We start from the raw sequence: 13793 nt of genomic DNA on the forward strand, positions 1-13793 counted from the left end.
AATGGGGCCAGCCAGTACATGGGCAGTAAGAGATAACTATAAAAACAATCACCATTAAGGACCGGACTTCATCCCACACTTAATTAGCAGTAAGAGAATTCAGCCAGCTGTCCAGCCAGCAAACATGTCTGCATCCTAATAGCCAACCACATGCTTAGTGCTGAATGATGCAGAATTCCCTACTCCTGTCTTCTTGGGAGGTTCTAGTTTAGGGATACAGACAGGACAGTTCATCCAGCATTGCTGATCTAAGGCAGACCCCACCACTTGTGCCCTTGAGCCATCCCTGCTCACTTCCTCAGAGTTTCCAGGCACTTGCCTGCCTCCTCCACACTTGCTGCATTCCCTGCCTGGGGAGCACTCTGGCTCTTCTCCACCTGACTCAGGTCTCTGCTCAGAGAGGTCATCCTTACCCTCTCTAAGCAGAAATAGAGACCGAGATATAGAGAACAAGTGTATGCATACCAAGGGGGAAACAGAGGGTGGGAAGAATTGAAAGTGTGGGATTTATATATGCATACTATTGATACTATGTATAAAATAGATCACCAATGAGAACACATTGTGTAGCTCAAGGAACTCCACTCAATGCTCTGTGATGACCTAAATGGGAAGGTAATCCAAAAAAGAGGGATTGTTTATCTGTTTATTGTTTATCTGTTGTCTCTCCCTTCACTCGCTCCCCGACAGAAATTAAGTGCCATGAGAGTGGATGTTTCCCTGGCTCTGTGAACTGCTGCATACCTAGTGCCCAGCACAGGACCTGGCTGTACACAAGAACTAATGACCTCCTCTGAAAGACCTGCCTTGGTCCCACCCTCCAACCTGGTCACTCCTCTTCCTGGTTCCCCCAGTGCCCTGCATACAGCCAGGCCCATCTTTCTCCTCCCCACCATCTTTTTCTTCCCCATCAGCTTTCTCCTCCCCACCATCTTTCTCCTCTCCTCCTCAGGGCAGAAGCCCATCTTATTCATCCTGGGTTCCCTGACTGGAGTATAGGGCAACAGCTGATACTCAAAAATGCCCGCTGACTCACTGGTGGAGCAGACTACAAAAAAAAAGTCTTTCTGAGGCAGAAAGCCTGTGGGGGAGAGGAAACAGGCAGAGACAGAGTAAATCAGGCCGTTCTCCAGTGAGCCAGGAAGCAGGAATCACCCCCTATACCAGCCTACAAGAGCAGTGCCGAGGGGACAAGTCTGATGAGAAAGAAGAAATAAGTATGTATGGACAGGCAGTCATTGCCCAGGGAAGGAAGCGAACGGAAGAAACCTAGCAAAAGAAAATGAAAGCATTTTTTAAAAGCAGAACATATGTCAGTGAGCAGCGAAACAAATGTAGCAAAAACAGTTTCTGACCTGAAAATGAGTGAGGTCATCTCATTTTGCCTGCCCACTGGCCCCAGGGTCACTGCAGAGGTCTGGGGGGTTTTCTCAGGTGGCAGCTTCACTGACCGCTGGAGCTGCAAATCTGGCAAAGCCCAAGGGGCAGGGGTCCCAAGACCGTGCTACCCACCTCTCCATTGGCATCACAGGCTGTGTGAGTGTAGAAGTAATCTTTATCTGTGCAGGCTGGCCGTGCTTTGCAGGTGGAGGATCCTTTCTCTAAATGGCAGAAGCAAGAACAAATATTTGAAGTGAAGAAAGCAGAGCTCTTGACCACTTGCACACGATGCTATAACACCCCAGACCCTGGGGTGAAGCACAGCACAGATCTTGCAGAAAGCAGACAGTGCTGCACACATACCTTCCCTTTGCCCGAGTGGCTTCATTTCCAGCCCCTGAAGACCTGTTCAGGTATCCGTTTTGCTTCCCTCCCTGATGCTGATGAGAAACCACTGGGCCTGCACTGTGGAGCAGGGCAGGGGAGGCGGGCTGGCCAGAGGACCACTGAGGGGGAAGGTGGCCGGAAGGAGCATCTGCAGATTTCTTACCACCAGCCCAATTCCCTGGAACCTGCCATCTTCCAGGTGCCTCAGAACCCTGACCGTGTGGGGTGGTTTTTCTACTCCTAAAGGGTTGAAGCAAAACCCTGTCCTAGGAAAGATTAGGACAGTGCCTCTGAATTTCCTCTTAATATGTGCCTAGAATGAAGGCCTCCCACCACTGCATTTCCTCATCTCCATTCAACCATCCTACACAAATAAAGTGATGGTTTAATCCCACTCTTTCCACTTTCTCCACCCACAGTCTTCACAGCGCTCTCTTTAAGCCTTGACCTGGACTTAATGAAAAATGTTATGAACTATCATTTTATTTACTTTACTTTCTGTGTGTTCTTATATCTAGGTTGGTTTTGCTTTAACGCTATGAACCCTTGGATAGAAACAACTGTTTCAATGAATCCCTCTTTATTTTTTAAATGGTGATAGTAAACTTTATTTTAAAATATTGATTATTTATTTGGTTGTGCCAGGTCTTAGCTGCAGCATGCAGGATCTTTAGTTGCGGCATGTGGGATCTAGTTCCCTGACCAGGGATCGAACCCAGGCCCCCTGCATTTCAAGCACAGAGTCTTAGACACTCGACCACCAGAGAAGTCCCTGAATCCCTCTTTAAATCAATGGATTTTACCTTTTTCTGAATTACAAATACTTTTCAGAGTTTGAAAAAAAAAACTGTTTTCCTGTATCCTGAAAAATATACCTAATTCACACAATTTTTAAAATTAATTAATTTTAATTGGAGGCGAATTACTTTACAATATTGTAGTGGTTTTTGCCATACATTCACATGAATCAGCCATGGATGTACATGTGTTCCCCGTCCTGAACCCCCCCTCTCACCTCCCTCCCCATCCCATCCCTCAGGGTCATCCCAGTGCGCTGGCCCTGAGCACCCTGTCTCATGCATCAAACCTGGACTGGTGATCTATTTCACATATGATAACATACATGTTTCAATGCTATTCTCTCAAATCATCCCACCCTCGCCTTTTCCCACAGAGCCCAAAAGTCTGTTCTTTACATCTGTGTCTCTTTTGCTGTCTCACATATAGGGTCATTGTTACCACTTTTCTAAATTCTATATATATGCATTAATATACTGTATTGGTGTTTTTCTTTCTGACTTACTTCACTCTGTATAATAGGCTTCAGTTTCATCCACCTCATTAGAACTGATTCAAATGCATTCTTTATAATAGCTGAGTAATATTCCATTGTGTATATGTACCACAGCTTTCTTATCCATTCGTCTACCAATGGACATCTAGGTTGCTTCCATGTCCTGGCTATTATAAACAGTGCTTCGATGAACATTGGGGTACATATGTCTCTTTCAATTCTGGTTTCCTCGGTGTGTTTGCCCAGCAGTAGGATTGCTGGGCTGTATGGCAGTTCTATTTCCAGTGTTGTTTTTTTTTTTTTTCCCCCGTTTTTTAAGGAATCTCTACACTGTTCCCCATAGTGGCTGTACTAGTTTGCATTCCTACCAACAGTGTAAGAAGATTTCCTTTTCTCCGCATCCTCTAATTCATACAATTTAAAAAAAATTTTCCAGGGAATTCACTTTCTCCAGAGTGAAAACCACTGCTTTATAGAGTGCCGGGACAATACTGCTCCGACTGCTACTGTCCCTGGTATGACTGCTGTGTCGCCTGCAGGTAAGCAGGTGATGATGGTGAGACCTTCTCTCTCAATATTGCTTGATGAGCATTTTAGTAGAATGGAATGAGATTTTTAAGTCAGACAGATCTGGATTTGGATCCTGTGTAATCACTTAGTAGCTGTGTCACTTCCGGCAAGTTACTTAACCTCTCTGAACCTTTGTGCTCTCAACCTGTACAGCAAGAAGAGTAACATCTGCCTTGCTGGAATCAGCACACACCTGACACACTGTAAGTAGGAACTTGCTAAATGCTGGTAACTATTATCACCTGGATTTATAAGAAATCTTTTTGTTTGGTAACCATCATGGAACTTTTAATAAGGATTAAAGTTTCCCTTCTTTCCAGTTAAGGCTTATTTCTCAACTGGCCTTTTCTTCCCAAGGCAACAAATGAGTTGCTAGATCTGAGAATCTCCTATTACTATGTTGTTGGTCTGCACTGGGGCCTCTTCTGTTCCCATCTTGTTATCCTGGGTGAGAGGAAGCTGCTGGCTGAGAAGCAGCTGGGGTCTTCTGAGCTCATTTACTCGGTTAATAAGCAAGGGCCTATTTCAACATAAGGGAATCCAGGGACTCCTGGTTTTGACACACCCGGCCAGGAAAAATTTGGGGGGAGATGCTGAAAACAAATCAATTCCCAGAACCTTGCATATTAGATTTAGCAAATTGCAAGTTATGTGTTAGAAAGTGTGTTCCACATAAGCACCTTTCTCTGCTTGTCAAATATTTATTCAAACTGACACCCCAGCTCCAGGTTTCAGCAACAGGTCCAGCTGTTTACACATTGACTACGGCTAGACGGGTTTTAACAAATGATTAACCCAAACGCTGAGCCAGACCTCACGTTCCTAGCTCAGGTTTCATCAAGGTGTTAAAACTGGGGACTGGTCAAGTTTGAAAGATTGGCCTAGATGTTTGGTGAGAAAATGAAAAGTGATTCCTGTAGGATTGGCCCTGGGCAAAACTGTATGAAGATAAAGTTTATTTTGAGGGGCTCCACCAGCTCTTTTTGCATCTTCTTCCCACCTCTGAAAGTATAACCTCATTCTGATCCTTTTTATCCAAAGAAAACATTTCCCCTGACCATTTAAGTACCTAATGAACACAAAACTCAGCTCTGACCCCAGCACAGACTCTGGGCAAATCCCTAACCTCTCTATTGTTGTTTAGTTGCTAAGTCAGATTTGACTCTTTGTGACCCCATGGACTGTAGCCTGCCAGGCTCCTCTGTCCATGGGATTTTCTAGGCAAGAAAAGTGGAATAGGTTGCCATTTCCTTCTCCAGGGGACCTTCTGACCCAGGGATAAAACCTGAGTTTCCTGAATTGGCAGGCAGGTTCTTTACCACTGAGTCACCAGGGAACCTCTCTGAGCTTCTGTTTATTCATTTGTAAATGAGGAAGTCATTCCTGCACTGTGCTATGAGTAATAAATGAGATCGTTTTGTAAACTCTAAAGTGCTGGACCAGTGACTTCTTATTGTTACCTATACCCAGAGTGTTGTCACAGCAGAAGAAGACTGCTGGGACAGGCCTTAATGCAAATGAATAAATAAAACTAGTTCTTACTACATGCCAGACAGTGTTCTAAATTCTTTGTTTTCACCCATCCACACAATGACACTATGAGGCAGATACAATTATCATTCCCATTCTAGAGGTGAGAAAACTGAGGCACAGGCAAGTGACTTGCCCAAGGTGGCACAGCTAGTAAGTGGTGGAGCAGGGATCTGACCTGTAAAGATTTTGTTCTTGGAGCCCATGCTCTGAAACACTATGCTATTCTACTAGGAAATGAGTCCCTAGTATTGAACATAGCACAGAGGAATTAACCCTAGAGATGAAATTTAAGCTATCAGTAACAAAGACACTTTCCATCAAGGCTTTGTCCTTGACATCTCCGCCCCCATCCACTCCTCCTTACTCTAGGTCCTGGATATGGACAATGGCGCCTGCTGAAAGAAATCTGACTGTGGTCTCTGTCTCCAGCTCTTCCTTTCCTCACACCTTTTCCAAATGGCAACCAGAGTGGACTTCAAAAGTACAAGCCAGATTATGTCATTCTCCAGTTTTAAATTCTTTAATGTCTTCCACTGCTGATAGGATCAAATCCCAGTAGCAGTGGCACAGAAGGGTTCATCCATAACCTGTTCCCTGCCTACCCATTAGCCTTCGATGCTAATTCTCTCCAAGTAAGCTCCAGTGATGCTGAGTTATTCCTGGATCCCTGAGCCTTCTGGCCATGGCTCCTTCCAGAACATCCTGCCTCCATCAAATCACCAACTCATCTTTCAAAACAGTTATCTTTCAAGGCCACATCTAGTGCAGCCTTTCCTCCCTCCCCAGAGAGGGCGGACCACTCCCCTCTTTTGCTTCCACCACCACACATTACACTCAACACTCCTATTTCAGCACCTCCTGTACCAAGGAGTTACTTCACTTGGTGTTTTTTTTTAACCACGTTTCCACTTTTAACAGAAGCTGGAGGGCAGGTTCCAGCTCTAACCCCAGCCCAAGCCCTGGCACTCAGCTTGGTAAGCACTTGGAATATATTTACAAACAAAAGGCTAGCTGGTCACAGGGTCTCCTGTCACTCCCTTCATGTACATTGCACCAGAGGCTCTCATCATACTCTGCATTTTTGAAATCTCCCACCGACTCTGTATTCTGGAAGAATCAAGTCCCCAAGAAATTAAATGCTCTTTGTACCCCTGAGTTGAACATATTCTTCATAGTAAAAACTCACTTTCCAGTCAAAGGGGTGGATTGAGAAATCAATGGCAAAAGAAGACTAGATGGCAAGAATATAAACTCCCAAAGTAATACTTTTAGAACAGCTCTGTGGATAGACATCCATTTACATAGTGCTGATCAAAACACCCATAGGTATTTTTTCTAGAACCACCTTGCCCTTCAAATCCTGTACTACAGCCGGGCTGGAAAGGGAGCCGGAGAAAATGACTAACAAAGGCTGCTATTGACAGAGCAGGGAAGAGAAATAAGAAATTCAAGTGAAAAAACAGGAATTTAGACTTAAAGATAAAAACTTCCCCTAAGAGCTAAACATCTCTGTTGTTGCTGAAAACTACACTCATTGGGCAAGATCTGAGTAGATAAATAGGACTTTTGTTTTAGGATTGGTGTAGAAATAAGCAGTTCACAAGGTCAGTGGCTGGTCTTGGCTGAGCAATCATGTACTGTAATGCGTGTGCAAAGGGCGGGTGTGTCTGTGTAAAGATAGGGGGGAGGTCTGCTTAAGAGAGGGCCTTGAGCTCGGTTTATGTATTTTGTTGTTTACTTCCTAAGATGTGTCTGACTCTTTTGCCACCCCATGGACAATAGCCCACCAGGCTCCTCTGTCCATGGGATTTCCCAGGCAAGAGTACTGGAGTGGGTTGCCATATCCTTCTCCAGGGGATCTGCCCAAGCCAGGGATCAAACCTGCATCTCTTGCCTTGGCAGACAGGTTCTTTACCACTGAGCCATCAGGGGAGCCTGGATTTGTACATAGTTTTGTGTGAAAAAGGAAAACTGGAATAGTTATGAGCATTTGCAGGGCAAGGGAGAGGACTCTTTCTCTCTCCCTATGTGTTTCAGAACCTGTCTTGGAGATTGGTCCCTGGGCTATTGTCTGAGCACAGGGACCTCTGGGGACACTGCCCATCTTATACCAGAGCCCTGCTGCTCCCAAGATCCTCTTCTCAAGTAGCTAGGTTCCATTTCTCAAGTTGGGCTGCTTCAGGAAGTTATTCAGGGACTGCAGAAATAGGCTGCTATTCGCTGTCATCTTATCGTCCTTAAGAGGAGTGGTTTTCAAACTGTGTTCCAAGGAATCCTGGATTTTTTGACAAGGCCTGCTTTAAATTCAGTGGATGCTTTGAGTTCAATGCATAAAAGATTATAGCTTCTTGCTATCAAAATGTTTTACACATCAATACAACCTCATGGCTCTTCTAAATTAACCAATAATAATTGTTATAAACTTAAAAACATAAATTTATACCTCATTATCTACTGTATATAATATTTATAATCTTATTTAAGGTTTTATTAAAAAACAAAAAACAATTGCAACCCCTTTCCCTAGCTTTTCTAATTCCTCTAATTCTGAGCTGCTTTTTCTTTTTGCTATGGTACCCTGCACTTTTTGCTGTCTAATATACAATACACTTTATTACATATTTATTATTTAGTTATTATAGTTATTACTTATTCCTTTTACACTCCAGGATGTAAATTCTATGAAGACAGAAAGTGAGAATATTAGCCGCTCATTCGTGTCTGACTCTTTGCCACCCCATGGACTGCAGCCTGCCAGGTTCCTTGTCCACGTAATTCTCCGCGAGAATACTGGAGCGGGCTGCCATTCCCTTCTCCAGAGGCTCTTCCTGACCCAGGAATCGAACCCAGGTCTCCTACATTGCAAGCAGATATTTTACTAACTGAGCTACCAGGGAAGAGCATGAAGACGGGGATCCTTATCTAATTTGTTTACTGATGTATTCCAAACACCTAGAATAAGGCCTGGCAGATAGTAATGGCTTGATAAATACTTATTGAATGATTTCATTTCAAGAGTGATTGGTGGATTAGCCAGGCTCTTCCAGGGCCCAGAAAACAAGGGCTCTAGAAGAATCATCTTCAGCTTGGCCGAAAGGATGGCTCCACTTCCTGTTCATCTCTGTATATATGTTGGTACCTCCCCCCGCCCCACCCTACCCCACCCCTACCCCCCCTGCCCCCCACCCCGCCCCCACCCCGGCCCCACCGCTCCTGAAACACCAAACTCTTCCTGCCCTCACCTGAATATTTGTCAGGGTCACACTGGTGACAGGAAGTTTCTCCCTTATTGGAATAAAAGTTGGCTGGGCATAGTTTGCAGGAAGAGGAGCCCTGCTGGTCTGCGTACGTGCCAGGTTTGCAGGGGAAGCATTCTGAAGTGTAGGCCACCCCTGGGGAGGAAGAACCACACAGAAAGGCAAGGATTGAGCCTGGAGACTGAGGGCTGTGGGGACTAACCCCACCCTCCCTGCAGAAGTCAGCATCGGACCCCAGACCCAACCCCACTGTCTACAATCCGTACCTGTTATGGCAATGTTTCTCACCAGCACGGGCTTGGAGACTTTGGACCACACTGAGAAGGCTGTGGTTCTCCAGTAGAGGACGTTATTGCCTCGATTTAGCTCGACCTAAAAACCACAAACAGGAAAGAGTTCACTCACAGAGACAGATGCTGCTGGTCCATTGCATCAGCCTCCTGGGGGGACCCCTCCTGTTGCAGCCTGCATGGCAGCTCCTCTTCTGCTCCTCTCCCTCCGCCTCCTCAGCATTGCCCTTCTTCCCCCTTGGCTCAGTTCCTCGCTCCTCCGAAGCTTCCTCCTCTAACTCTCTCAATGTCCTCTCCCTTGTCTCCCTCAATCACATATATCATGAGCACTTCTGCGGTGAGACCAATGAAGGGACCTGAAGATACTGACAACAGCAAGGCGGAATCTCCCTCCTTTTTCTTCTCTGGTTCTGTTTATCCATGCCCAGCCCCAGGAACTGGGCCCTTTAAACCTGCAGAGCCCTGGTCCTTGGGGTCAAGCCAGAGGAGCGAGTCAGTTCACATCCATATTATGTCAACTCACGAGAGAAACTACAGCATCCTCATGTTGTCAGGCTCCTGCCCTCCAAGGAGAGAAGGGTGGAGGCCCAGACTGGGAGGAAGAGGCCTTTGTCCTTGGTCCCTTTTCTGGGGTCTCTAGGGAGAGGCCCTTGGTCCTTTTTCTGGGATCTCTAGGGAGAAGGCTGCTCTGATACTCACACTGTGAAATTCCCATCCTTTCTCTGTGGTTTTCATCCACCTCGAGTCATCTGCATTGGGCTGGCACTGGTCATTCTGAACCTGAGGCAGCAGGAATTTAAGATCAGAGTCTCAGCTTTATAAGGAAACAAGTGTCTTACCCCACAAAGCACCAGCCCTCCACAGGGTCCCTCTTATGGGAGAAAGACAGCTCAGAACTCATGAGCCTTGAAGTAGGGCAGGAGCTAGTTACACACACAGGATGTCAGTACACTGACACTAAAGAAATGTCGCAGAACTCAGAGCTATTTTCATGTCAGAACACGGGAAAGCACCTAGGACTCTCCCAGACTGTACTGTTCCCCACCAGCGTCCTCTGGCTTCCATCTTCTCTTTAACTCTTGAAGCTTCAGCTCATTTTGACCACAGTTCTCTCCAGAGGGAAAAACGACTGTGAAAATTTCCCAAGCGGGACTGTGTGTGATTTCTGTAAATGCATCTGAGCCTTATGGGGTCTTTATCTCCCACCTTCCCCTGCCCCCCAGCCAGGGGCTTACAAAAAACTCGAAGATGATGCTAGAGTCTGGGTAGTAGTATTCAAAGTTAACAGTGCCGGACTGCTTCAGGTTGACGGCATACATCAGCGTGGCCGTGCACTCGTCTGTGTTGGAGGCGATATAGTCTCCCAGCGGAACCCACTTGGACCTGTGAGGAAATGGGAGCCAAGCTCACAGTCAGGAGGCCAGCCTACCAGGGCTTGCGTGATCTCAGGTCTCATGTCCTGCTAGGTCTCTGCAGAATTTCAGACCTGTGATTCATAAGCGGAAGCTTACACCTGAAAATGTTCAGTGAAGAATGACGTCTGGGTCAAGGAGCCTGGAGGTACAGCCAAGGGGCGGTCAGGTAGGTGCACCCCCACATTATACAGAACTACCCAGAAGGCAGACGGCAGGCAATATTGTGCAGGTGAGGAGTGGGGGGGTGTGGGGTAGATAACATTTATTGGTTGCTTATTATCGCCCAGATAATGAACTACATATTTTGTGTTCATGATTTCTTTTTATCAGTAAGAGGAAGTGCAATTTTGTCCCCATTTAATGGATAGAAGACTGAGGCTTGTTGAGTGTCTTGCCCAATATAACACAGCCAGCAAGTGACAGGGCTGAGATTCAAACCCAGGTTTGCCTAATTCAAAGTTGTCAAAGAAAGTCGATAAAGCTGTTTTGTAGAACTCAGAAATCTATCCAGTCTAATCCGTTTTTTGTTTGTTTGTTTGTTTGTTTTTTAATGTCCACTTTTAGATGCTACTAGGAACTGGTTTTATGGGAAGGGGGAAGGGAGAAGGGATGTTGATTTTATTTTCTAAATATCTCTATTCTGTCTACCCTACCCAAGGGCTCTCCTTTTCCTCCCCAAATACCCTTCAGCTCTGAATCAATCCCAACCCACCTTCCAGCATCGTCCTGCCTCCTCCAATCCCTTCTCCACGGTGTGGCTGGAGGGAGCCTCCAGAACAAAAATCAGCCCGTACCACTTCCCTGCCTGACACTGCGGCTGTGTCGCCCCCAGTTGCACTCAGTCTGTGGCTCCCTGTTGCCCTCAGGATAGTTTACAAACCCTTCACCCACTCTCTATACTCACCCTACAGAATTTCTTTCAATTCTTCTGCGAAACTTTCTCTCACCTCTGGGTCTTCCCATGCACTGTTCTCTCCTTCAACAAACTTCCTCCTCCCTCCACCTAAAATTCCTGCTCATGTCTCAGAATAAATGTCACCTAATCTGAGAAGTCCGCCTTGCCCTGCTTGTGCTACGTGTGCATTCAGCTCTTACTCTTTCCCTCTCATGATCACAGTTCAGTTCAGTTCAGTCGCTCAGTCATGTCCGACTCTTTGAGACCCCATGAACCACAGCACGCCAGGCCTCCCTGTCCATCACCAACTCCCGGAGTTGACCCAAACCCACGTCCATCGAGTCGATGATGCCATCCAGCCATCTCATCCTCTGTCGTCCCCTTCTCCTCCTGCCTTCAATCTTTCCCAGAATCAGGGTCTTTTCCAATGAGTCAGCTCTTTGCGTCAGGTGGCCAAAGTATTGGAGTTTCACCTTCAACATCAGTCCTTCCAATGAACACCCAGGACTGATCTCCTTTAGGATGGACTGGTTGGATCTCCTTGCAGTCCAAGAGACTCTAAAGAGTCTTCTCCAACACCACAGTTCAAAAGCATCAATTCTTCAGTGCTCAGCTTTCTTTATAGTCTAACTCTCACATCCATACATGAGCACTGGAAAAAGCATAGCCTTGACTAGATGGACCTTTGTTGACAAAGTAATGTCTTTTAATATGCTGTCTAGGTTGGTCATAACTCTCCTTCCAAGGAGTAAAATCCTATTGTATTTCATTTAAATATGTGAAATATCCAAGACCTGCCGCCTTGCTTAAGAAATGCAACACAGGGATTTCTCAGGTGGTCCAGTGGTTAAGAATTCACCTCCCAATGCAGGTGATGTGGGTTGGATCCCTGGTCAGGGAACTAAGATCCCACATGCTGCAGAGCAACTAGCCCATACTCCACAACTACTGAGCCCATGAGCTCTGGAGCCCGTGTGCCACAACTAGAGAGTCAGAGGGCCACAGTGAAAGATCCCGCATGACCCAGTGAAGATTCTGTGTGCCACATTTAAGACCCAATGCAGCCAAATAAACAAACAAGTATTTTAAAAAAGAAATAAATGCAACACAGCAGAAGCCTTCGTGTTCCCCTAGCTAGTTTCAACCCCATCTACATCACACAAGCCTTTTCCCACTGCCAAGTAACCACTTTCTGGAATTTGGTGCTTAATAGCCCCTTGTGGTTCTCTGCCCTTTACTCATTGTGTATGTATCTCTCAACAATATACTGTATGATATTGCTTTGCCTATTTTTAAACCTGTGTAAATGGTATCATACTCATGGATTCTGAAACTTGCTTTTCTTTCTTCAACATGTATAATGATCAAGGGATTCGTCGATATTCACGGACGAATAAAAGCTCTTCTTTCATTTTCACCAGTATATAAGATTGCTTTCTACGGTTCACCCACATGTATTTATGCACTACTTGTTGATGGGCATTTAGGTTGTTTCAATTTTTTGATTTGTGCACACTCTTTTAGGAACATTCTGGCACTGGTCTCCTCCTACACGTGTCTGAAGCCTGGCTGGGGAATGGGGTTGGTGAGTAGAACCACTGGGTCACAGGGTTTGTGAACCTCCAACTTTACCAGCTACAGCTATGTTATGCCCCAGAGTAGATGTTATCAACTACACCCACGGGCAGAAAACTCCTGTTGCTCCGCATCCTCCCCACATTTAGAATGGTCAGACTTTACATTGTTGCTAGTATGATATGATAGAACACTGGTGTCTCCCTGGGCTTTAAACCTTATTTCCTTGATTATTAATGAGGTTGAACATCTTATCGCATCTCTTCTGATCACACTTTAATTCTTCTTGAATTGCTTATCTTCCTGCCTGGCTTGTTGATGCCGTGAGGGCAGAGACCAAACTTAATTTGCTCACTTCTGTGTCATCAGCACCAAGCCATGGATCTGGCGTGAGAGAGGGACTCAGGGCATTAAACAGATGAATGTAAGAGACGGTGATCAAAGACAATTGTGCTATTTCACTGCTCTGCCTGAGACCAGCCCTGGTCGCCAATGACTAATAATGACCAGGTAAGGTTCCAAATCCTCATCACCGATTCAATGGGCATGAGTCTGAGCAAGCTCCAGGAGATGGTGAAGGACAGGGAAGCCTGGCGGGCTGCAGTCCATGAGGACGCAAAGAGTCGGACATCACCGAGCGACTGAACAATGATAAGGGAACCTCAGATTAGTTCACTGTTTTCCCCCTGTGTTTGTCAGAATAATATGGTACTTCCAGCTCTTCAACAGTTAGTGTTATTCTCAAGTGAAAACATAGCCAAAATGCCTCAGCTGAGCTCATTCAAGATACCCAGCTAACCTAATGGTATTGATTTCTCCTTGTTAAAAGAGACAGCACTTAAAGCTGATGTGCTCCACGGCATCAGCTATAAATAACTCCTGAAGGTGGATGAATAATTAAAAGATGCCATAAGTGGGTTACATTTGCAAAATGCATTACAATTCTGACTTTTGTCAGAGCTGTTCCTAGTGAAGATCATTTCATGTTTAATAATAACAATCTGTCTTGATTTATTTCTAATGCCAGGAATCACTCCAAATCTTTCCAAGATTGCAAATCTTTCCAAGTATCATCTCATTTCCACCTTGCATGCAGACATGCTAAATTGCTTCAGTCATGTCCGACTCTGCGATGCTACGGACTATAGTCCACCAGGATCCTCTGTCCATGGGACTTTCCAGGCAAGAATACTGAAG

At 45.6% G+C, this 13793-nt stretch overlaps 1 protein-coding gene across 3 annotated transcripts in view; it reads right to left on the reverse strand.

Moving 5' to 3' along the window:
* The window catches only part of ELAPOR1 (endosome-lysosome associated apoptosis and autophagy regulator 1), a 74610-nt gene that overhangs the window by 21285 nt on the left and 39532 nt on the right, over window positions 1–13793 (reverse strand). For all 3 annotated transcript variants that reach the window (XM_061410960.1, XM_061410962.1, XM_061410961.1), the window contains 5 exons: window positions 9947–10094; window positions 9411–9491; window positions 8688–8793; window positions 8407–8556; window positions 1513–1601 (listed from right to left, as the gene is read on the reverse strand). In XM_061410960.1, coding sequence (XP_061266944.1) covers window positions 1513–1601; window positions 8407–8556; window positions 8688–8793; window positions 9411–9491; window positions 9947–10094 — 574 coding nt within the window. The remainder of the gene's footprint in view (window positions 1–1512; window positions 1602–8406; window positions 8557–8687; window positions 8794–9410; window positions 9492–9946; window positions 10095–13793) is intronic.

This window comes from Bos javanicus, chromosome 3 (genome assembly GCF_032452875.1).
Source record: "Bos javanicus breed banteng chromosome 3, ARS-OSU_banteng_1.0, whole genome shotgun sequence".
Taxonomy (NCBI): domain Eukaryota; kingdom Metazoa; phylum Chordata; class Mammalia; order Artiodactyla; family Bovidae; genus Bos; species Bos javanicus.